Source organism: Cydia pomonella, chromosome 8 (assembly GCF_033807575.1).
Source record: "Cydia pomonella isolate Wapato2018A chromosome 8, ilCydPomo1, whole genome shotgun sequence".
In the NCBI taxonomy this organism is placed as follows: Eukaryota; Metazoa; Arthropoda; class Insecta; order Lepidoptera; family Tortricidae; genus Cydia; species Cydia pomonella.
Window position 1 is genome coordinate 22,735,430 of NC_084710.1, and position 23,079 is coordinate 22,758,508.

At 38.1% G+C, this 23,079-nt stretch overlaps 1 protein-coding gene and 1 long non-coding RNA gene across 2 annotated transcripts in view; one reads left to right on the forward strand and one right to left on the reverse strand.

Annotated features, from left to right (window-relative positions):
- Positions 1–23,079, reverse strand: part of LOC133520864 (phospholipase B1, membrane-associated-like) — a 48,252-nt gene that overhangs the window by 18,394 nt on the left and 6,779 nt on the right. The window contains exons 2-3 of the mRNA XM_061855556.1: positions 4,122–4,290; positions 1,492–1,578 (exon numbers count right to left, since the gene is read on the reverse strand). Of these exons, the coding sequence (XP_061711540.1) occupies positions 1,492–1,578; positions 4,122–4,290 (256 nt within the window). The remainder of the gene's footprint in view (positions 1–1,491; positions 1,579–4,121; positions 4,291–23,079) is intronic.
- LOC133520869 (uncharacterized) lies at positions 18,126–18,806 on the forward strand. The gene is made up of 2 exons (XR_009799814.1): positions 18,126–18,247; positions 18,475–18,806. It is a non-coding gene; the product is annotated as an uncharacterized LOC133520869 (long non-coding RNA).

Genomic DNA, 23,079 nt, shown 5'->3' on the forward strand with positions numbered 1-23,079 from the left:
AGGAAATATGTCTCGATTTACTTATTGACGAAATCCCTTTCAACGCAACTATACAAAAAGTCAAAGGATGCAATTGACATCCTAAAATAGTTGAAAAATCGATCTGCGTGCAATCTCAGTATAGGATATAAAGTCACAAACAGGCTTAAACTAAGTCTATGACTTAGAACAGGGTGCACCCAGTATCGTCTTTGCTTTCGACGACGACGTCGCTGTCTGCGGTGTAAAATCCATAAGCAAATTGCCTGCTCCACTTCCATCCTGGCTGAATGTTCACGATAGACTGCCGCGCGCAAGCCGCCGTCATGTGAACAGCTCACCCGCGCGGTACCGCGCGGCACCGCGCGTTCATCTGAACGTAGCCTTAGGGCTGTATGCACTATTTTATGTCCGCTTAACAAGTTTTGTTAAAGTTTTACTCCCATAGTTCCGATCACTGATTATTACGGTCAACCCTTAGGTACGTTACATAGAGCCGTTTTGTCAAAATACCGCACGATTCAACACATTCACAGTACCAAGTTGCATAAAGACAAGGATTTGCCGTGTAATCACGATTGTCCCAAGGCGACATTTACGGGTTAAAGTTGGTACTTGACTCGCTATTAGATGTGCCATAATCAGAGGAAAGAACCAGCCAAATGTAGAAATTTCAAACGCATATTGCAGTTTTCAATAGTGTGGTAAAGATTAGGGTTGCCATCTCTAAAATTTGCAAACCGGGACAAGACGTGTGAAAACCCCGGATTTTAGAGTCCAGAACCCGGACATGTCAACAGGTTTATTTTAAACAGGTTGTGCAGGTGTCGCGGGCGGCCTAAGGCTTTAAATTTTTAAACCTGGACTGCGAATGAAGTGCCTATCCGGACGCCCTCTAAACTAGGACAAATCCGGGGAAACCCGGACGGACGGCAACCCTAGGTAAAGACGAGTCATGCTTCGGCCCGGACTCCAATGATTTATAAATCAAGATAGGTTACAGGCGTTCCAAAATTGAAGCGCTTACCTTGTGACAAATTGTACAAGTTGCCTTTAGTCGCAGCCGGGCAAGCGAGCAATATGCACATCCTAACGAGCTCCCGTACACCGAAAGATAAAGAGACAAGCTTACGTTTAACAACGAGTGATGAACAAAGATGGATGGAATGCGAAAATTAATAAAAAATAACAGGCCGCGTAGCAACGTTACAATCGTTAACGCTCCGTAGCGTATCGTAGTCATCTCTCTCTATCACTCTTCCATATTAGTGCGACTGTGACAGTTGCGTTTCGTTCGCCACGGAACGTGAACGAGTAGGTTAGGTACATTGGCTACGCGGGCTGACATCTTCGTAGATACCTATAGAAATAAATATGGAAGTATTTTTTGTGCTCCTCAAGTATGAGTATAACCTATCTATAGTTATATAGTATCATTGCCGGACTCGGAGTATTCTAGCGTGAGTCATACTTTATTCGATTTTATATAAAAGCAGACGCAATGAATATTACCTGCACACCAGGAAACCCCTCTGTACTCCACGAAGGCTCCGAGGGCAAACTCCTCCAAGGCACCGCTCCCGGCCACTAGCGAGTCGCCTGTCAAACAAACGTACAAATTAAATTGCAAAATTACCATTGTAAGGTCATAAAATGACGACCGGTTTGGCCTAGTGGGTAGTGACCCTGCCTACGAAGCTGATGGTCCCGGGTTCAAATCCTGGTAAGGGCATTTGTTCGTGTGATGAGCATGGATATTTGTTCCTGAGTCATGGGTGTTTTCTATGTATTTAAGTATTTATTAATATTTATATATTATATATATCGTTGTCTAAGTACCCTCAACACAAGCCTTATTGAGCCAGCGATTGATAATAAATATTGAGCTTACTGTGGGACTTAGTCAATTTGTGTAATAATGTCCTATAATATTTATTTATTTATTTTATAAAATAATTTTTCACCACACCAACTGGTAAAGGCTCTCTTGATTGTTCAAAAACGAATGAGAAAGTTGCATTTTATCCACATGTGGGGCAAAGTAATCAGATGCAAATAAATATTATTTGTCTCGTTTCATCGTACGATGAAGCCATATATGTCTGCACAATTCACATATCATGATGTGTAATCTCTACATATAAGTAACCGGTAAAAAAGTAAACGCTCTGATAGATAACTAGTAGGTACGACTACTCACGTGCGACCAATTTAATTGATCGATAAAATACCGCAAGGCATCAGGGCTATTACCGCAAAAATCGAAGTTCGTCAATTGCGAGCATTTTTCTCTGTCACTCTAAATACGTCTTAGTGAGAGTAAAAGAGAAAGATCCCGCAATTTGCGAATTTCGGTTTTCGCGGTAGGCCCCCAGAGGGCTTACCGCGAACCACGTTCGACGTGTTGCCTCCCTGTCACACTTACGTACGAATTTATAAGTGCGACAGAGAGGTAACACGAACACGTCGAACGTGGTTCGCGGTAGGCCCTCAGAGCCCACTCACAAATACCCTCAGATCAGAGAAGGTACTATCTGAACGCGCCTTTGTTGTCAAGGTGTTAAAGGGCCAATGACATCCACACTTCCCGATATCCGGCCTACTGATTTTGCAGTATCGATGTCGTCCCTGATAATCGTTTTCCGTTTCACGTAATCGTATCGTAGAAATTGATCAATTTGGTTCCAGTCATATTTTTCATACTTTTGTATGTTTTCTTAACTTACTTGCATGTAGTACACAACTAAACCGGTAATTTATAATTGCCTAATTTACATTTCTATGTAATAGTTTTCTTAGTAATGTAGGAAACTTTAGGCCTATTTTTAGTTCATTTAATTTAAATATATTTGTAAAAGGCTGTTCGTTTTCTAAATAAATTAAAAAAATATATATATATCAGCACATCGTTAACGATATTTGAATATGTAAAAAAATGGTTCATAAGTATGCAAAAATGGCAAACATTGAACATTTTTGGCAATTAGAGACAAAGTATTAGTATAAGTAAGTAGTAGTAGTAGTAAGTAGTAGTAGTAGTATTAGTTTGTATGCCTACAATTGTACTTTTATTATGTACCTATGTTTAAACTTTTTGAATAAACGTCTTTATTATTATTATTATTTTTTACATGTCTAATATTATAAAAGATGTGCTGATAATTGGTGAAACGGAGAACACAACACAACAAAATGTTATTAATGATTATTATCTACCTAACCTAGTATAGCCCCACGGAAATTAAGTCAAAGTGTCAGTCCCCAGTGATCCCCAGTCAAACTGTGGGATCTTAATTTATTTTAATATTATTTAATATTAAGTCAGTATCCACTATATTTTATTGAAAAAAAAAAAAAACCCCGACTGGCGCACTGAGAAACGGGTCCAGATTATGTTTGAGTGTGCGTGCGGCGACGCATAGATACTATGGCGCACACATAAAAGCCGCGCGCGGTGCGTTTGTAAGTTTGTGTGAATAAACTTACTTCCTCACTCTTTGTGCTATGCTCTTACTCGGCACTTGCATGTGGATGTAATTAGCCCTTTAGAGTAGGTATTTAGATATTTTAGCACCTCGATTGCTCGGATATATCTACAGGCGACTGTACTGACTACCTATCTTAATTGACATCTCTACGTCAACGTCATCAATAGAAGGAATACCTTATGAAGTGTGGAATTAAGAGGAGTGACATCTCTTATGGTAGAACTGCTGCAAAAGTGTCCAGCTTTCAGCTATAAATAATAGTTCCAAATCTCTCCAGAGTAGCGCTAGAGTAGCTAAGAACCTAGGCGCTATTGACGGAGTGAAGTGCGCTGTCTACAGTGGCTGTCTATGATTTGATTTTTTTGTTCAAGTATTCTAGGTATTGTAGCGCCACCTATTTAAGGTTTTTTGATGGCACTTTTTGGTACATGGAGATTTATTTCCTTACCTCCACCTTCCGTAGAATAGCTGACACCGTGGAAGCAGTTAGAGTTCGTGTCATCCACGATAACGCGTAGATTTGTCAAATCTAACCTTTAATAACATGACCATAGTAAATACACGCGCACGCGCCGTCGTGAATAACACTATCTATAGCCTTACTGGCTCTCTTCAGTGCTACACGGGTTTGTCTATTTAGGTCTGTATAGTTACCCAAAGCAGCCACCACGTCGATGTCGCCAGGTCGTAACCGATGTACCGACGTCGGAGGCTGCTTACTCTTGCCAAAAGCCAAGGAATCTTGGCAGAAGAATGGCGTGCTGGCCGGGATGGTGCGCTGGCGTCGCACATGGGACTTCCGCGGTGGGTAGCGTAATGTCCACTGGAAAAAAAGATTTTTGTTATTAGAAAATTAACAGGAAAGACCTAAAGTTGTTTGCCAATGTTTGCCAATAGTTTAGCGTACCTATGCAATACTGCTAGACACTTTTTGAATTTGAATTATTGTAATTAATTGGCTGAATTTGTAACTTTTATCTTCCTTGACATTTTATATATGCTAAATATTGTAATTAATTAACTGACTATGTAAATTTTATTTTTCTTGACATGTTATCTGTTTGTATGTTTTTATTTTCCTGACATCTATTTTTCTAGTGGGTAAGCGAATTGGTGTAGTACTGTAAGCTTGCACTGTGTTAAATAAATAAAATAAAATAAAATAAAAAATAAAGATCAATACTCTGACTAAATTAGCAACATTTAGGGAACAGTAAAGTTGCCGAAGTGAAAATAAAATGTTTTGGATGGTGTACAATTTTACTGTGGAAACATTGCTTAAATACGTATTCTGATTTATGTTCTAGTTATTATAGATCGTGTCATTCACGAAGACGTGCGTCTTGTCTGTATCGTCATGTTATTACAGGTCAGATTTGACAAATCTGCGCGTCATCGTGGGTGACACGAACTATATATTAATTTGGCTAAAAACGGAACCCTTATAGATTCGTCATGTCCGTCTGTCTGTCCGTTTATGTCACAGCCACTTTTTTCCGAAACTATAAGAACTATACTGTTCAAACTTGGTAAGTAGATGTATTCTATGAACCGCATTAAGATTTTCACACAAAAATAGAAAAAAAAATTTGGGGGTTCTCCATACTTAGAACTGAAACTCAAAAATTATTTTTTCATCAAACCCATACGTGTTGGGATAGGTCTTCAAAAATGATATTGAGGTTTCTAATATCATTTTTTTTCTAAACTGAATAGTTTGCGCGAGAGACACTTCTAAAGTGGTAAAATGTGTGTCCCCCCCCCCCCCTGTAACTTCTAAAATAACAGAATGATAAAACTAAAAAATATATATGATATACATTGCCATGCAAACTTCCACCGAAAATTGGTTTGAACGAGATGTAGTAAGTAGTTTTTTTTTCGTCATAAATAGTACGGAACCCTTCATGGGCGAGTCCGACTCGCACTTGGCCGCTTTTTTATTACAAAGGAACAATGGGATAAAATAAAAATTATTTTTTATCTCACCCTTAGCCCTTACGAGCGTGTACACTTGGCTTAGGGCCTGAATACACATTGATTAGTGTTTAGTACTAGTTCATATATTAAATATGCTGCTATTGCTACTAAACGTAAGAACTATCTCGGACGACGATAACAACGCTACATGTGACCTTTAACTGTTTTTTTATATAAAAAAAATTTTTTTCATTAACTGTGCCATTTATATTCCTTAACCGAACTTACTGATACCCCGAAGTTAACGAAATGCAATAAAACACGGTGTATATACTAAGGTATTATACTCCAACAATACATAGTGTAACCAAATGTTATATGTATGTGTTGTGTGTAAATACATAGTGTGTGTAGTGTGTATATAAGGTACAATACATAGTGATTCCGCTGGTTGCAAATGCGTGTATCATCCCTTCTATATAATATTATAAATATCAAATATCAATATCAAATATTTATTCAGCAAATAGGCCACGGGGGCACGTTTACATGTCCATTTTTACAAACAATAAAAATTACAAAATACAATTACAAACATGGAATCGATGAAATAATATATACTTTATTAAGAATGTATACTGTATTACTGTCATAAGTAGAGATGTATAAGTCTCTAAGTGTCAGAGATAAAAAAAATCATTAAATTATCCTTTGAGATGTAGAGGATCTCCAAGACTTGAATTCTTATATACATGCTGTGTAACTCGAAACAAATTATTATTATAGTGTTTATTTTACGACTTTTTCGGCGTAACTGATTTATATATTCGTGCCTAGCTTTCTAGCACTAACAATCATGGAGCAAAGCCACGGACGAACAGACGGACAGACAGACATGGCGAAACTATAAGGGTTCCTAGGGATAACTTCGAACCCCTGACATACAGTCAGATGGGGTAAGAGAAGCACAGTATGAAGAGGATTCCTTACAAGTGTTTCTCTTGTTGGCCCGGTGTTTTTCTCGCCTCGCCTACCTCGCCTGGGGGCCTACCGCGAAAACCGAAATTCGCAAATTGCGGGGATCTTTTTTCTTTTACTCTCACTAAGACGTAATTAGAGTGACAGAGAAAAATGCCCGCAAATGATGAACTTCGATTTTCGCGGTTAGGGCTATAACCGCGATTTGATTTGCGCGTCATCGTGGATTTTTTTTATTATTATTTATTTAATAAAATACAGTGGTATTCTTAAATATGTCGTAGCCCCGCAAAACAACAATGAGTGGGGTCGCCAGTCTCTAGTTATATAACTTAAAATAGCTTATACTGACACGAATTTCCGTTAGGTACTTCATGGAAGTTTACGCTGGAGGCGGTCCGACAACTGTCCGAGAATCTGATTGCGTACACCCATCAAAATTTTAACTGTGGAATCTATTAACTTGGCAAAATTACCATGACGACTAGGTGAGTTGCAACAGTCTTTGGCACAGAGTAAGTAAGTAAATATTCTTTATTGCACCAATAATTATACATTCTCATATTTATGTATCCTACTTTAGGCTTATACTGGTATTTGTATAACCATACCAATTTTTATGTTACATATGTATATATTTTATGAACCTCCAGTAGGCCTAAGATGGTAGGCTCTTTATCATTTGTTACCATGCCTGTCACGTTCGTACAAGTATGTAAGTGCAAGTGCGAAAGTGACAGGCATAGTGACAGGTGATAAAAATGTAACCACGCTGCTACCGTAGGCCTTTTTAGTAGTAAGATGTATCGTATTATGCACTTTTGACATATGTATCAGCAGCGGCAGCATGGTCCCATTTTTATCGCTTGTCACTATGCCCGTCACTTTCGCACTTACCTACTTGTTAGAATGTGACAGGCATGGTGACAAATGATAAAGAGCCGACCATCTTAGCCCTACAGACTGTTCTAAATAAATAAATAATAAATAAAATTGTACATACATATAAAACTACAAATAAATAAGTAATAGTATTATCATAAAGGGGCCGTGCGCGTTGGAGGGTCTGCCACCTTTCAGCCTGAATGGGAAACATACGCTGTACAAAGACACTTCACGCCAAAGAAAGTGCCCTGCTCTACAGTTTACGTACGTTTTCTTTTGTATTGTAGGTTTTGCTATCTTGGGCTACATTGGAAATTGAAATTTTGATATTTACACTTAGCGTCATTAAATAGGGGGTCCTGTGCTGCCCCCTACAGTTCGTGCACACTATCAAAGGCAACAATACCTTTGATGGCGTTTATTTTATAAAATTTGTTATATGAGTTTAAGTCAATTTCACAAAAAAAATGATTTTGTATATTTTATATTTTTCGTTTTTTGAATGCATTTGTACATGACATGTAAACGCTATTTGTAAAACTGTAACTTAAAAAAATTGAATTTCTTTTATTGCTTTTTGACATATATCAATAAGGATATTTGAACTAGTGGCAAAAAAATTTATAGGACATTTTAGTCTCTAAGTATGATCAGGAATATATACTGTTAAAATCTCTCGCAATGCTCACGGGCCCGTGTATAATGTTGGTAACTAAGAGCCTCATCATTAAACATTTTGCGTATTTTTGCGCAATATATATTTTTACACACATGGCAACATTTTGGCGGCTCCATACAAAACCCAGTAACCCAGAAAACGCGTACCTCACGTACATCGGCAAACGTTGTATAAGTGATAGTTAATATTTATTTATTCTCACTTTGTAATTTGTATACGCATTTGTTTCGTAAATTGGCTTTATTGACGTGAATGTTAAACAGTGGTTTTTAGGGTTCCGCACCCAAAGGGTCAAACGGGACCCTATTACTGAGACTTCGCTGTCCGTCAGTCCGTCCGTCTGTCACCAGGCTGTATCTCATGAACCGTGATAGCTAGACAGTTGAAATTTTCACAGACGATGTATTACTGTTGCCGCTATAACAACAAATACTAAAAACAGAATAAAATAAATATTTAAGTGGGGCTCCCATACAACATTTTTTTTTTGCAGTATTTATAAATAATGGTACGGAACCCTTCGTGCGCGAGTCGGACGTGCCCGGTTTTTATGTAAAACGTGTTTGTTTATATTTGCGTGAATAGTTGTATTGATATATTGTATGCTTTGTGTAAACTATTCATTAGGCTTATTAACATGTTAGTCGTAAGTTATGAAGATTTATTTATTTTCATATTTCCTTAGTAGAGTTAGGCGGGGCTTTTACCTGATAGTAAAAATGACTTTTTCTACTCGTCGACGTAAATATTTATCATTTAAAATCATCACTTAAAAGTCAATTCTACCAGCGAACATGAGGAAACCACTCAAAATTTGCATCTTTGTCACTAAAACACACAATGTCATAACACTCATAACGCATCTACTACAAGTAATAAACTTTAAAGCGAAGCCTATAAATTAATCCAAGTTTAAACCTCTGACATAACATCAATCAGTATTCCGAACGCACATTGCAACTGGCATTACTAAACAATGCACGCGATGACGCCTTATGCAACTATCACTCCTATGTATATGTGCATAAGGTCGTGGGGCGGTAATGGCAGTTGGCCTTGTTCGGTGGATCCGTGTCAATGGAAACATCATTCACTACTGGATGGTTTATTTCGTGTCAAATATTGTCCATTGACAATTCGGTAAGTATCTTATACCTTTAAACGAGCAATTCTTGTATATATATATATATATATATATATATATATATATATATATATATATATATATATATATATATATATATATATGTATGTATATATATCTGGGATCTCGGAAACGGCTCTAACGATTTCGCTGAAATTTGGTATATGGGGGTTTTTGGGGGTAAACAATCGATCTAGATTAGTCTTATGTTTAGGAAAACGCGTGTTTTCGAGTTTTCATGCGTTTTTCTTTCGACGCAGAATATGGTCGCTAATTTCGTGTTGCCGGCCACTGTCCGTCTGGCCCAGCGGGTTAAGTTAAGACGCGGACTGCTGCTGCGTCTTTTTAGAAACGAGTGTTACGGGTTCGAATCTATATATATATTTAATTCTTATTGTTTTAGACAAGTTTAATTTAGTAAAAAAATGTAGTTAAGATTATCACCTATACACCACCATATTACAATAAATAGTTATAACCGAGCAACGCTCGGTCGCCCAGGTACTGAAATTGTTATATACATAGGTACGTTTAAAGGTACCATTCGGGAGTCAGACTACGCCAGATACAACAAGTGGTAATGTTCAATTTAGGGACGTTTCTAGAATGTTAGATGTTGCTGGCCGGCTTTTTGATCCCTCCCAGGTTTTGGCCGCTGCAGGCGCGGACTTCTGGCTGGAGGGTGCGGTAGTCGGAACCACCCCGGAGGGTAACCTGCCGAATCCTACGCCGAGTCAGACGACGCAACGGAGCCACTCTGTTATGGCTGCTCTACACGATGAGCCATCATACTGGCCAAGCCGCGCCGGCGCGCCGCCGCCGCCGCCGGGCCATCAAAAAAGTCACGCCGACCTCAAAATTTCAAACTAATATGAAAAGTTCAATGTAAGGCACGGTGCGTGACAAGCGTTCAAGATCACTTTGCCGGCCTAGACCATTCATGTTGTACGAAAATCTATTATCAGCGCGGCTCTCTCAAGCGTGAGCCACGCAGTATTCCGCAGCCTATTATTACGAATGTAAAAACAACAATCTACGCATTTTTTGAGAAAAATCAATAAATTTTCATTTCCTTAACATCAACCTTCACGCCGCCGGTGTTTTGGGCCACGGCGCGGACGTCTAGTCCGATTAAACACGATAATCAATTGCAATGTCGTCCCTGATTGGCAATCTGCATGACAATTAGCTTTCATCGATGACACGAGACACGGTGACACGTCGCGACGATTAACTGCCAACAGGATTTATTACCCCTGAATAATGAGGCTTGCGTTGTCAATAATAATAATGCAAATCGCATGCGATTATCAGTGAGGTTTGTAGAGGCCCTTATTGAGAATCTGTGGTTCTTCTGCTGAGTATCATAAATTATTACCAAATTGTGAGATGCCTACTATATTTTTTAATAAACAGGTATTCACTTTTTCATTGTATTCATTCCCATGATTAGGTACATAGTATTTAACGGGAGACATTTTTAGTACTTATTTAAATTCTCACAACCCTCACATAAGGTTAACCAACCTGCTACTAACTGCTTTATTATTTGAGAATATTCCCAATGCACAATTTCACAGTAAACCACAAAGTTTACAGCTAGGACGTGGGAAAATTAAGCTGTTTTTACGTCGCTATAGCATGCTTGAACGTTGTATGAACAATAAAGTTCTGTACACAAGGTAATTGTTTTTTAATTAGGTCTACTGATATTTCAAAAAACATACCGTATCACAAGTAAATATATATATATTTTATAAACTCTCTTATTTTGCAACGCTTAGATATGAAATTTTAGCCAATAGAGAATAATGATGTACACTTCAATTACGTCTGCAGATTTTTCAATTATATAAATAGTTTTTGAGAAATCGATACTATTCAACTTCGTGCGTTGCCCAAGCGCGTCGGTGTCTGCGTGGGCGATGGGGGGCAGTCGACGCTTAGCTGTCGGACGGGGAACCTGTGTCACTCGACGCGACGCGCGCGCAATTATTCTCCATGAATTGATCAAACGATTTTGACTTTAGAGAGTTTTGAGTGATAGGAAGTTTTTAAAAGGAGTCTGTAAAAAGTCGTAGCGCTTTTTTGGATCACAATACGGTTGCCACAAATTTAATTAGCAATTTTAAGGCCTTTTTCGAGGAATTATATCGATTCGAATCCTGTGTTTTTGAGTTTCGCTCGATAGAAAAATCACAAACATAGGTCTAACATGCACTTTAAAAAATTGTCACAAACTAAGTTAACTAAGTATGTACAAGAGCTAAAAGTATGAAAATTGCTTCTAAAAATCGACAATGTCATATTTGGGGGAACGTATCCATTACTTTTTTTATTTAAGCTTACAAAAAACCAAATTAAAAAACATGATATCCACGCTCCCGGGCACGCATTCAGTAAGAGTAAGAACTTAGTGAGCCTTAACACAAATTCTTACAGGCCAATTCGAACGTAAACTGATATCAGATGACATCTACCTGATGTCATTCTGATATCGTACACTTCGCTCGTGCTTATCCGTGCATGTATTGCTGCGGGCGACACGCACGATAACTAAATAACATTCAAATATCATTCTTATATCAGTGTACATTCGAATTGCCTGTAAGGCAATACATAAAAGCACATTGAAAATGCGCTCCGACGCTGCCCGACTCCAGCCGGTCGGTGGGAAACGAACATTATATGACAAATGGCAGTCACTGTATGTATGACCGCTTTTTTATACCACGTCGGTAGCAAACAAGCATACAACCCGCCTGATGGTAAGCCGCCACCGTAGCTATTGATGCCTGCAACTCCAGAGGTACATGCACGTTGCCGCCCGTAAAAGATAAGTAGACAAAATTTATGCAAGATATTTTTTTATGATACAGGAGGCAAACGAGCAGACGAATGGTAAGCGATTACCGCCGCTCATGGATATTATTGATTGATTAAAAGTTAAAACTCTATTGTTTCACATAAAGTTTTAAGTCATAATATATTGTTTGTCCGCATTTTCGTTAGTCATAATTTAGTTTTACTCAAAAGCGCCTATCTTTTCAGGATTGGCATAAAAACAAATCTAACCTTACCTATCTATAGGATAACTGTTGGCGCAACATCAGTACTCCTACGAAGACCGGTTGACGACACATGACGCCAAACACATACGTCACGGCTCCCGGCTCCGTGTACCTACATTAGACTGCACCGTACAGCCGAAGCGGCTACACAATACATATTTTATACATATATTATCAAAAATACATCAACGATACTGTATATAGTTAGGAATTAAGTTCATAAGAAAAATATGATAGTACTATCCTGGAGTTCTTCTTCATCAGAAGAGCTTAATTTGAGGAGTATATCGAACAATAACCTTACGACAATCCTGAGACGTCAACGGTTTCAGAATTATGACTAATAATAATCTGACTATCATTACATTATGACTATGGAAAGTAGAGGTAAGGAATGAAATCTCCATAGGTAGAACTGTTGCAAAAGTGTCTAGCTGTCAGCTATAAATAATAGTTCCAAATCTCTCCAGAGTAGCGCTAGAGTAGCTAAGAAACTAGGCGTTATTGACGGAGTGAAGTGCGCTGTCTATGATTTGAATTTTTGTCCAAATATTCTAGGTATTGTAGCACCACCTATTTAAGGTTTTTTGGCGGACACTTTTTGGTACATGGAGATTTCATTCCTTACCTCTACCTTCAATAATTATGTCAATCAAAGGGATCCGGCTATAAATATTACATAAATATTACCTATTCATGATTATTTTTATTGCTTTAATTGCTAAATATGTCATAAGATCGCGGTTCGATTCTTTCGGGAGATTTCATTGACAGTAAATCACATTAACGTGTGGGAATCTCACGTAATTCTCATTATGAATTTGCGTTTAGGTATAATGCATGCCGTGGAAATTATTTTTATTAACAGTCACACGAACTCGCCGCTAAAACGACGCTCCCATACAATGGAAGTTACGCTCTCATTTTAAAATGACAAGCTTAAGGGGAACGGGGACGGCCGTTTCTTCATTTCTGAATATTGACATTATGGACTTAAGTTATTTGTAAATTCTATGTCACTAACCTCAATTAATTTTAATATTCGATGTACTATATACTAACACTATATGCAGGATCTCCCTAGAATTCAAATAAATGATTGAATTGAATTGATACGTCGTATAATTGACAGAAGCAGCTCGATTCGTCTTCATGTTGACAGCAGTCTTCATGTTGGAGGCACCGTTTATCGTGGAGTTGACAAATTTCGGTACCTCGGATGCACGATTACCGACACAAACACCAGAGAGGAGGAGATCAATATACGCATCCAAAACGCCCTGCGATGCAGCGCAGCCCTCCATAAGGTGTTGGCGTCCAAGCTTCTCAGCAGAAATACTAAGTTACGGGTATATAAAACTATAATAAGACCAATCCTTATGTATGGCTGCGAAGCTTGGACACTAACACTGAAAGAAGAGAGTCAGCTCCTGGTAGCGGAAAGAAAGGTGTTACGGAAGATCCTGGGACCTATCAAAAGAGATGACGGCACCTGGAGGATCCGTAAGAATGCCGAAATCGAGGAGTTAGTGGCCGAACCCAATATCATCGGCGAAACGAAATGCCACAGACTTCGCTGGTTCGGCCATTTACTGAGGATGGGTGAGGATCGAGGTGTTAAGAGAGCTTATTTGGGACAACCGACTGGTCGCCGTCCAGTGGGTCGGCCCAGGTACCGCTGGAGCGACAGTGTACAGGCGGATCTGTGCCAACTCAAAGCCGACAACTGGCAGGAAGTGGCACAGGATCGGGACAGGTGGCATTCTCTCGTTTTGGAGGCCAAGACCCTCTTTGGATCACTGCGCCTCGATAGTTAGTTAGTTAGCTCGATTCGGGCAACCAATGTTACTTTGACGTTAGAAATATCGTAGATAGATCTTATTAGAATCACAGCGGAATAGAAATAAACGTCAATCTTGACATGTCGTTTAGTTAATCGATCTTTTAAAGATCTTTCCAAGATCTTAAACGTTTCTCAATCATTCTTCGAATCGGGCCATAAGTATACAATGGAAGCTTCCATTTTAAAAAGACATGCTTAAATGCCATGAACGTTTACGTAACATGTAAATATTTACAAACAGTTTAGCCATGAAAAGTATGAACGATAAATATTGAAATGATGCTTACTTGATGTAAAGTTAACACACGATTTCTCAATACAAACACTTAAGTTTACGCTTAATCACTTATAATATTTACTTGTTTGTTGAGATCTTTGTTTGCTTTCGTTTACTTGCTGGTTCTTGGCGTAGACACTACGGTGAAGGCAATAAATTAGTATAAATATAAATATTATAGGACATTATTACACAAATTGACTAAGTCCCACAGCAAGCTCAATAAGGCTTGTGTTGAGGGTACTTAGACAAAGACAACGATATATATAATATATACATATTTATAAATACTTAAGTAAATACATAGAAAACACCCATGACTCAGGAACAAACATCCATGCTCATCACACGAATAAATGCCCTTACCAGGATTTGAACCCGGGACCATCGGCTTCATATAGGCAGGGTCACTAGTCACTACCCACTAGGCCAGATCGGTCGTCAATATTTTATGTCAGTATTTTATACAGTCCAGCTTTTCAGTCCAGTACCGCCACGAAGCTTGCTGAGTGGCTTTAGTGGGTACGAGATTGAAAAGCTTGATTATATCACTATTGTATACAATACTTTTTCTACGAGTCAACAAAAAATACTTTAAACTAGTATAATCATATCCGTAAACAAACCAAAAGTATACAGCTAAGATACGCGAGCAGCCGTGATACCAGTTGGGGTGTAGGGCTCGAACCGTTTTCTTCCACTGACTCCGGTCCTAGGCAGCTTGGATAACCACCTCCCACCCCATCCCCAATACACCTAACTCTTGCTCCACGGAACGGCGCCAAGTAGATTTAGGGCGACCATGTTTTCGTTTTCCGGGCATCTTCCAGGTCAGGACCACCTTGGGTGTCAGGCTTTCTGAGGATATGCCCAATCCAATGCCATTTGCGCGTTTGGATCTCCTTGTGTACGGGTGGTTGTCCGGTAATTCTCCATAAGTGAGCGTTGTGATCCAGTTAGGCCGAAAGATACGCAGAATTTGCCTTAAGCATTTGTTCACAAACACTTAACACATTCACTGCCAGGAACCCACCTGGTGGGCGCTCGTGAACTTTGTTCAGATGAATGTGTTAACACATTTACTGCCAGACAAAAAACGGCGCACTACCCCAGAAACCGGTGGTCTATCTAGCTGCGTACAGAACAACCCGCCCGGCGGGTTGTCCGGCATCTGAACAAAGTTCACGAGCGCCCACCAGGTGGGTTCCCGGCAGTGAATGTGTTAATATAACATTTATATTAATTTTTGTAATTTAAATTTATATTTACAGGGATATTTTCTAATCACTAGGTATATTTTGAAACCAGGCAATTGGCATAGCAGGCAATGTTGAGTAAGTTTATGGCATCGATAATAACTTGACTTAGAAATTAAGTAACATTATTTGACATAGTAAGCAAAGCACGGTCATTGAGAATGAGATATAGTTGGTCACTTCATGATTGCTTGCGAATATCGCGAAATATGCGAAATGTAGGTTAGGTAAACATTAGAAAAAGTGGAGTTCCATAGCACGAGGTCTTATGCACACGATTGAGTGACAATTCGTAATCTTTATTCCAAAGATATAAGGTCGTTAACTGGACAGGAGACCTAGCCAAGATGCCAATGGTTTGCTCTATCTACGACAACGAAACGCTTTCAGTCCCACTATAATAGTACGGGTAAAATAACACTAAATATGACAATTTGGTGGCAAAATATGTACATCAATGAAACTTTGTTTTTTATCTTTATCTTGGCAATAGAAAGGATCTGTCGAGTCCTAGCAAAATTTAGGGGTCCTACCCCCTTTCCGGGGGGTATGAGCAGGGGGTTCATTTAAAAAAGTACATTTTACAAACTAGGCGAGTGAGGTGTCATTTTCGTGTAATTTTTTTCGCTGAATCGTATGAGACCATACCCATACTTATAGGATCACAATTTTGCGAGATATGTATGGTTTTTGTTGAAAAGATTAAAAAACTAAATATTTCAAATCAAAAGTAGGATTTAATCAGAAATAAACAATTGGAAAAACTTTAATTTATTTAATCTTTATTGCACAAAAGAAAATAAACTCTTACAAAAGAGTCAAAAGACGGACTTCATGCTATAAGGCATTCTCTCCCACTCAATCTTCGGGACCCCGCCAGACCCCTAAATTTTTCTAGAACTCGGCAGATCCTCATTTCTAGTGCCAAGATAAAGATAAAAAGCAAATTTTCATTGATATACATATTTTGCCGCCAAAATATGCTATTTTTCCTGTATTACTATCACTCTTACATTCTACTGCGGTAGAGAGACAGATAGCGTTTCGTTCTTACGTTGTCATAGCGCAAACGATTGGCATCTTGACTAGGTACCCTGTTCAGCGTAGTGGCGCTACTGAGAGTACTGAGGCAAGAGGTCAAGAGTCGGGTCGCGTTCAAATGGAATTTTACTGACACTTATAATAATTGAACTTTTAAACGAGTTGACAGCCTCCTAGACTATTAGTCGGCAGAGTTATGACAATTATTGGTTCCTGTTAAGGATATTTTATATTTATAGTTCGTGTCATCCACGATGACGCGCAGATTTGTCAAATCTAACCTTTACTGACATGACAATAAGAGTCAAGTCATGCGTCCTCGTGAATGACTCAATCTATAAATCTATCTTTTTTGCTTATACATTATACAACGCTTCGGCTACCGCAAGCCATATTGTCCATTCCATCCAGCTCGACCGGGCGTAATTATTGTTTAAGTTAGGTTTTACGTTTCATTATGATTTAATTATAATAATTTAGTGTAATATACTAACGTAACGTGGTATGATCCTAAGTTGATCGAAATAAATTAATTTATTATTAATTTATCTATATAATGATATGTTTAACGAAAATGGAGACTATAGGTCTAGATTAAGAGAAGAAACTGTAACAATATTTTTTGTAAGACCGTTTAACTAAACTATTGAGTCATGGGTGTTTTCTATGTATTTAAGTATTTATAAATATTTATATATTAGTACCTGGGCGACCGAGCATTGCTCGGTTATAACTATTTATTGTAATATGGTGGTGTATAGGTGATAATCTTATCTACATTTTTTTACTACATTAAACTTGTCTAAAACAATAAAAATTAAAAAATTATATATAAACTTGAACATATAAAAAAAAAAGTTAGTCACCGGGCGAGATTCAAACCCGTAACACTCGTTTAGCAGTCCGCGTCTTAACCCGCTGGACCAGACGAGCAGTGGCCGGCAACACGAAATTAGCGACCATATTCTGCGTCGAAAGAAAAACGCATGAAAACTCGAAAACACGCGTTTTCCCAAACATAAGACTAATCTAGATCGATTGTTTACCCCCAAAAACCCCCATTTACCAAATTTCAGCAAAATCGTTAGAGCCGTTTCCGAGATCCCGGAAATATATATACATATATATATACAAGAATTGCTCGTTTAAAGGTATAAGATATATATCGTTATCTAAGTACCCTCAACACAAGCCTTATTGAGCTTACTGTGGGACTTAGTCAATTTGTGTAATAATGTCGTATAATATTTATTGAATTAATTTTTAACGAGCAGAAACGTCTGCGAACGATGCTATTAAGCTTAGAATAAATTTAAAAGTGGAAAAATTACTGCCTTGGGTGAGACTTGAACTCACGGCCTCTGGATCGATATTCCAGCGCTCTGCCATCTGAGCCACCAAGACCTCATCCCTAGGCAGCAACCCCTAGACCAATATGGTGGAAAAATTTGCTGCCTAGGGATGAGGTCTTGGTGGCTCAGATGGCAGAGCGATGGAATATCGATCCAGAGGCCGTGAGTTCAAGTCTCACCCAAGACAGTAATTTTTCCACTTCTAAATTTATTCTAAGCTTAAACTATTGAATATGTAATGGCATTCCATACATATGTTCCAATAATTCATTGGAGTCAGCATCGAACAGTAGTGACAGACAGCCAAAATGGCCAAAAATATTGCTCATTTAAGGTGGTTCGATTTTCATACAAAAAACGATTGCGTTTTATGAAGTCATTACACACTATTACTACATAAATATGTGCGCTTCTATCTACTTTCGACTATTAGTTTGCGCTAAATTGATAGGAAAACTATGTTTCATACAGAAACCACGCAAAAAAACGTTATATTTTTCTATCAAGGTAACACCAAAAATACCAAAATCGTTTTTTGTATGGAAATCGAACCACCTTAAGACAGCTTTATTCCCATAGTACGGTCAAGGAATTCAATTTCGTACCTTGTCACTGTACGTCAAAGAAATTCATATAAATACCTACGGAAGGTGGAGGTAAGGAAATAAATCTCCATGTACCAAAAAGTGCCATCAAAAAACCTTAAATAGGTGGCGCTACAATACCTAGAATACTTGAACAAAAAAATCAAATCATAGACAGCCGCTGTAGACAGCGCACTTCACTCCGTCAATAGCGCCTAGGTTCTTAGCTACTCTAGCGCTACTCTGGAGAGATTTGGAACTATTATTTATAGCTGACAGCTGGACACTTTTGCAACAGTTCTACCATAAGAGATGTCACTCCTCTTAATTCCACACTTCATAATAAATACCATTTTGTAACGTGTAACAGTGACAATCAATGTGAAAGTTACGAAATGGTACTGAAATTAAAATTCTTGACCGTAACGTACCAAAAGTATTTTCTAAATATTTTTAGCCACTCTGGCTGTTAGGTACTATTATTGGGATTTGAACTCACGACCTTCGGGTTAAAAGTTTCCACACATGTACACGATTAAAGGCTACTATTTAGGCAATAAATAATTAGGCAACCGCCAGACCACGATCTAACCTAATACCTAGGTATACGAGGACAAATGAAATGGCATGTGTTGATGCAACATCTAGGTATTATTTTGGATGCACTAAAAGTTTGGTAACAATCTTGTCTTTGACATTTGATTAATTATAAGAATATATAGTCTCATGCAAGCGTCGGAAAGCGAGACCTCGTGCCAGATGGGCAGATAGTAGAAATTGGCATATTGGACTTAAGTGCCATTAAAGTGTTATGTCAGTTAAAACCTTTGTGATTACTTTGTGATAACGACTCAATGAGGTAGGTATTTTTCGTTTTTACATTTTTTAAGCTCATGAAATTTATCGCGAGGTCTACAGAGGGCCTACCGCGAACCACATTCGACCAGCCATTCGATGTGTTGCCTCCTTGTCACACTTACGTACGAATTTACAAGTGCGACAGAGAGGCAACACGTCGAACGTAGTTCGCGGTACACCCTCAGCTCAGCTAGTGCTCCTTTTCCGCAGCTGAGCTATAATAAATCTAGGCATTGTGCGTGCAACAGTGCCGTTTCTCTTTGTTATCGCCGAGACAGTTCAATACAAGCCTGCATCGGTAAATAAACCAAGGGCTCGCGTTTTAGTCTAATTCTTTGGTTCAGGCGGAGCCTTGTTAAGGTTTTCTAATTCGTGCTCAGAAATAGAAAACCTTAACAAGAGAAAGAAAATGACAATACATATGTTATACGTAAACTTACTAAGCTTCGGGAAAACTGGCGTCTTTTCTGTAAATATCACAAAAGCTAACTATTCTATTTTGATACTTTTTAGGGTTCCGTAGGCAACTAGGAACCCTTATAGTTTCGCCATCTCCGTCTGTCTGTCTGTCCGAGGCTTTGCTCCGTGGTCGTTAGTGCTAGAAAGCTGAAATTTGGCATGGATATATAAATCAATAAAGCCGACAAAGTCGTACAATAAAATCTAAAAATTTAATTTTTTTAGGGTACGTAAAGTGGGGGTGAACATTATTTTTTCCTTCAACCCTACAGTGTGGGATATCGTTGGAAAGGACTTTCAAAACTAATAGGGGTCTTCAACAAACATTTCTTGATAAAGTGAATATATTCGGAGATAATTGCTCCGAAAGAAAAAAAAATGTGTCCCGCCCCCCTCTAACTTTTGAACCATAGATCCAAAAAATCCCTTGGTCAACAATCCACCATACTTTAAGCTCCAGTTTAGCTTCTTGTGACGAAAGAGTAACTACGGAACCCCCTTCGGCCGCGTACGCAACCAGAGCTTCGTAACCAGATGCGATCGAAAACTATTTCTGCCTTGTACGAAACCGGTTGCGATCAAAAACTAATTTCGTCTTACCCGTAACCAGTTACGATCGAACACTTCTCGTTCTTATACGAAACCAATGTCTGGGCCATCTAGCTATAGGTTTTTTTTTCAAATATTTTGTCATGATACTCATGATAATTTCTTATCCTGTGCATTTTTTGGAAACTATTGATTTAACAAAACTCAATATAACATATTTAGATCTTACATGAAACCTTTACAGTGGGTAATATAACAAATCACTGGCCACTTAAACATTACTTCAAGTGAGTTCTAATCTGATTACTGTGTTCTGATTTTTGACTAGATATATAACGTGTACATTACTTATACTGTATAACATGGTGTATAAATATAATCTTAGCTGACTTTATCAACGGTCGAAAGGTTTCGTACAACAAAGAAAAGTGTTCGATCGTAACTGATAACTAGTAAGACGGAATTAGTTTTTGATCGCAACCGGTTTCGTACAAGGCAGAGATAGTTTTCGATCGCATCTGGTTACGAAGCCCTGGTTGCGTACACGGCCGAAGGGACGGAACCCTACTCTGAGCATGGCCCGACATGCTCTTGGCCGGTTTTTTCTCTTTATTTTGGCACAAACAGTCACTACAGAAGAGTTACATTACAAAATATTACATATAATATTGTGACAATACAGTGCCGAAAACGTTATATTATAACGTGTTTTTTCTAAGACTTTTATCATACAATTTTTAAGAAGTCTAAGGTTTTATGTAACATAATACCTATCTATCAGGTAAGTACGAATATTAGGTTTTATTTTATGATGGAAAAACAACATCCTAACTACCCTTACAGAAAACCAACATTAGACCCTACACATAGTGTTGTGTTCCTGCCGGTAAGTAAGGCTGCCAGAGCTCAATGAGGGGAGGGAGGTTTAGGGTCGGCAACGCTCATGTAACTCCTCTGGAGTTGCAGGCGTACATAGGCTACGGAAACTACTTACCATCAGGCGGGCCATATGGTTGTTTGCAACCGACGTAGTATTAAAATAAAAAAACTCATATTAAAAAAATACCTTTAGTAAATAGATAAGTTTTGTAATAGATAAATATGAAAAAAAGAAGTTGCCTATCACATATACTTTTTAAAACTATATTTCCATAGACAATGTTTGGCGGGAATACATTTATTTTCTTTTCTTTCTAGATTTACTTATTAAAATATAAACTTTAAAAATGTCGGCGTGGGCTAAAGACGACTTTCGAATATTTTATAAGTACAAGATTTTAAAAATAAAGTTAACATTTTCCCGCCAAACATAGTCTACCTATGGAAATATAGTTTTAAAAAGTAAGTTTAAAGGTTTTGTCTCATATTTGCCTATTGCAAAACTTATCTAGTGACCTATGTATGTAGACTGTCGATAAAAAGCATCTTATGCGTTAAGTAGATCTTATATATTGACTTGAGATTTCGTTCATCTCGTGATCAAACGTGGTTACGTATGGTTTATCCGTCTATTGATCGTGATGATCGGGAGCGGCAACTGGATTTTTAAAACATGATGCTAATTTGATATAGTTTGCATTATACTCGCAGTACAATTTTTTTTTGCTTTTTCGTGCATTTTGTCTGATCAGACACCGATGTTTTCTATAGAAAAGCCAAAAAAAAATTCGCGAATTCAGTATTGATTCTATAAAAAAAAAATAGCTTGATTTAGCGAGTAGAAACGAGCCCTGCATTTAAAATGGTGGCAGACATACTGTATCAAATCAAGTTCAGATTTTTAAACTTCGAAAGACCTGACGGGAAATTACCAAAGATCATCATTGCCCTTGGAAGCATGCGCTGCCCTTTGCTGCCCTCAATTAAACCAGTTTTTCTTCAATCAGCAAACCAATTTACACTTCTCATGTTAAATGCTATTAAGCAGTTTTCTACTACATCCAAAAGGTCACATCTACGTATTATACTCTATCGTCGAATGGTGGTCCCAATGACAGTATTTTTTTGATGGAGTAGCTGCCACAAAAAATGTTTTTGAATTTGTTTTTGAAGTTTATCCCATTAATTTATTGTGTAAGTATTAAAAATACGGTAAAAGCATAATATAGGACGTTCTTACTCAAATTGACTAAGTCCCATAAGCTCCAGAAGGCTTGTGTTTTGGGCTTGACCCAGACAACCATATGCTACAAATATACAAATACTTCACCCATTACCATGACTCAAGAACAGTATCTGTGCTCATCATACGAATAAATGCCCTTACCAGGATTCGAACCCGGGACCATCGGCTTCATAGGCAGGGTCACCCACTAGGCCAGACCGCTCGTCAAATTTTAAATTTATTAAGACCAATCGAAAGAGACTTAAAGGAACTGTCATAGAAACCATCATTCCACGCAAGAGTTTTAGTAACTTACGTCTTTTTGTGGTATAACGTGTCAGTTAAGACGACCGGTCTGGCCTCGTGGGTAGTGACCCTGCCTATGAAGCCGATGGTTCCGGGTTCAAATCCTGGTAAGGGCATTTGTTCGTGTAATGAGCATGGATATTTGTTCCTGAGTCATGGGTGTTTTCTATGTATTTAAGTATTTATATATTGTAAATATCGTTGTCTATATAAGTACCCTCAACACAAGCCTTATTGAGCTTACTGTGGGACTTAGTCAATTTGTGTAATAATGTCCTATTATATTTATTTATTTATTTTATAGTT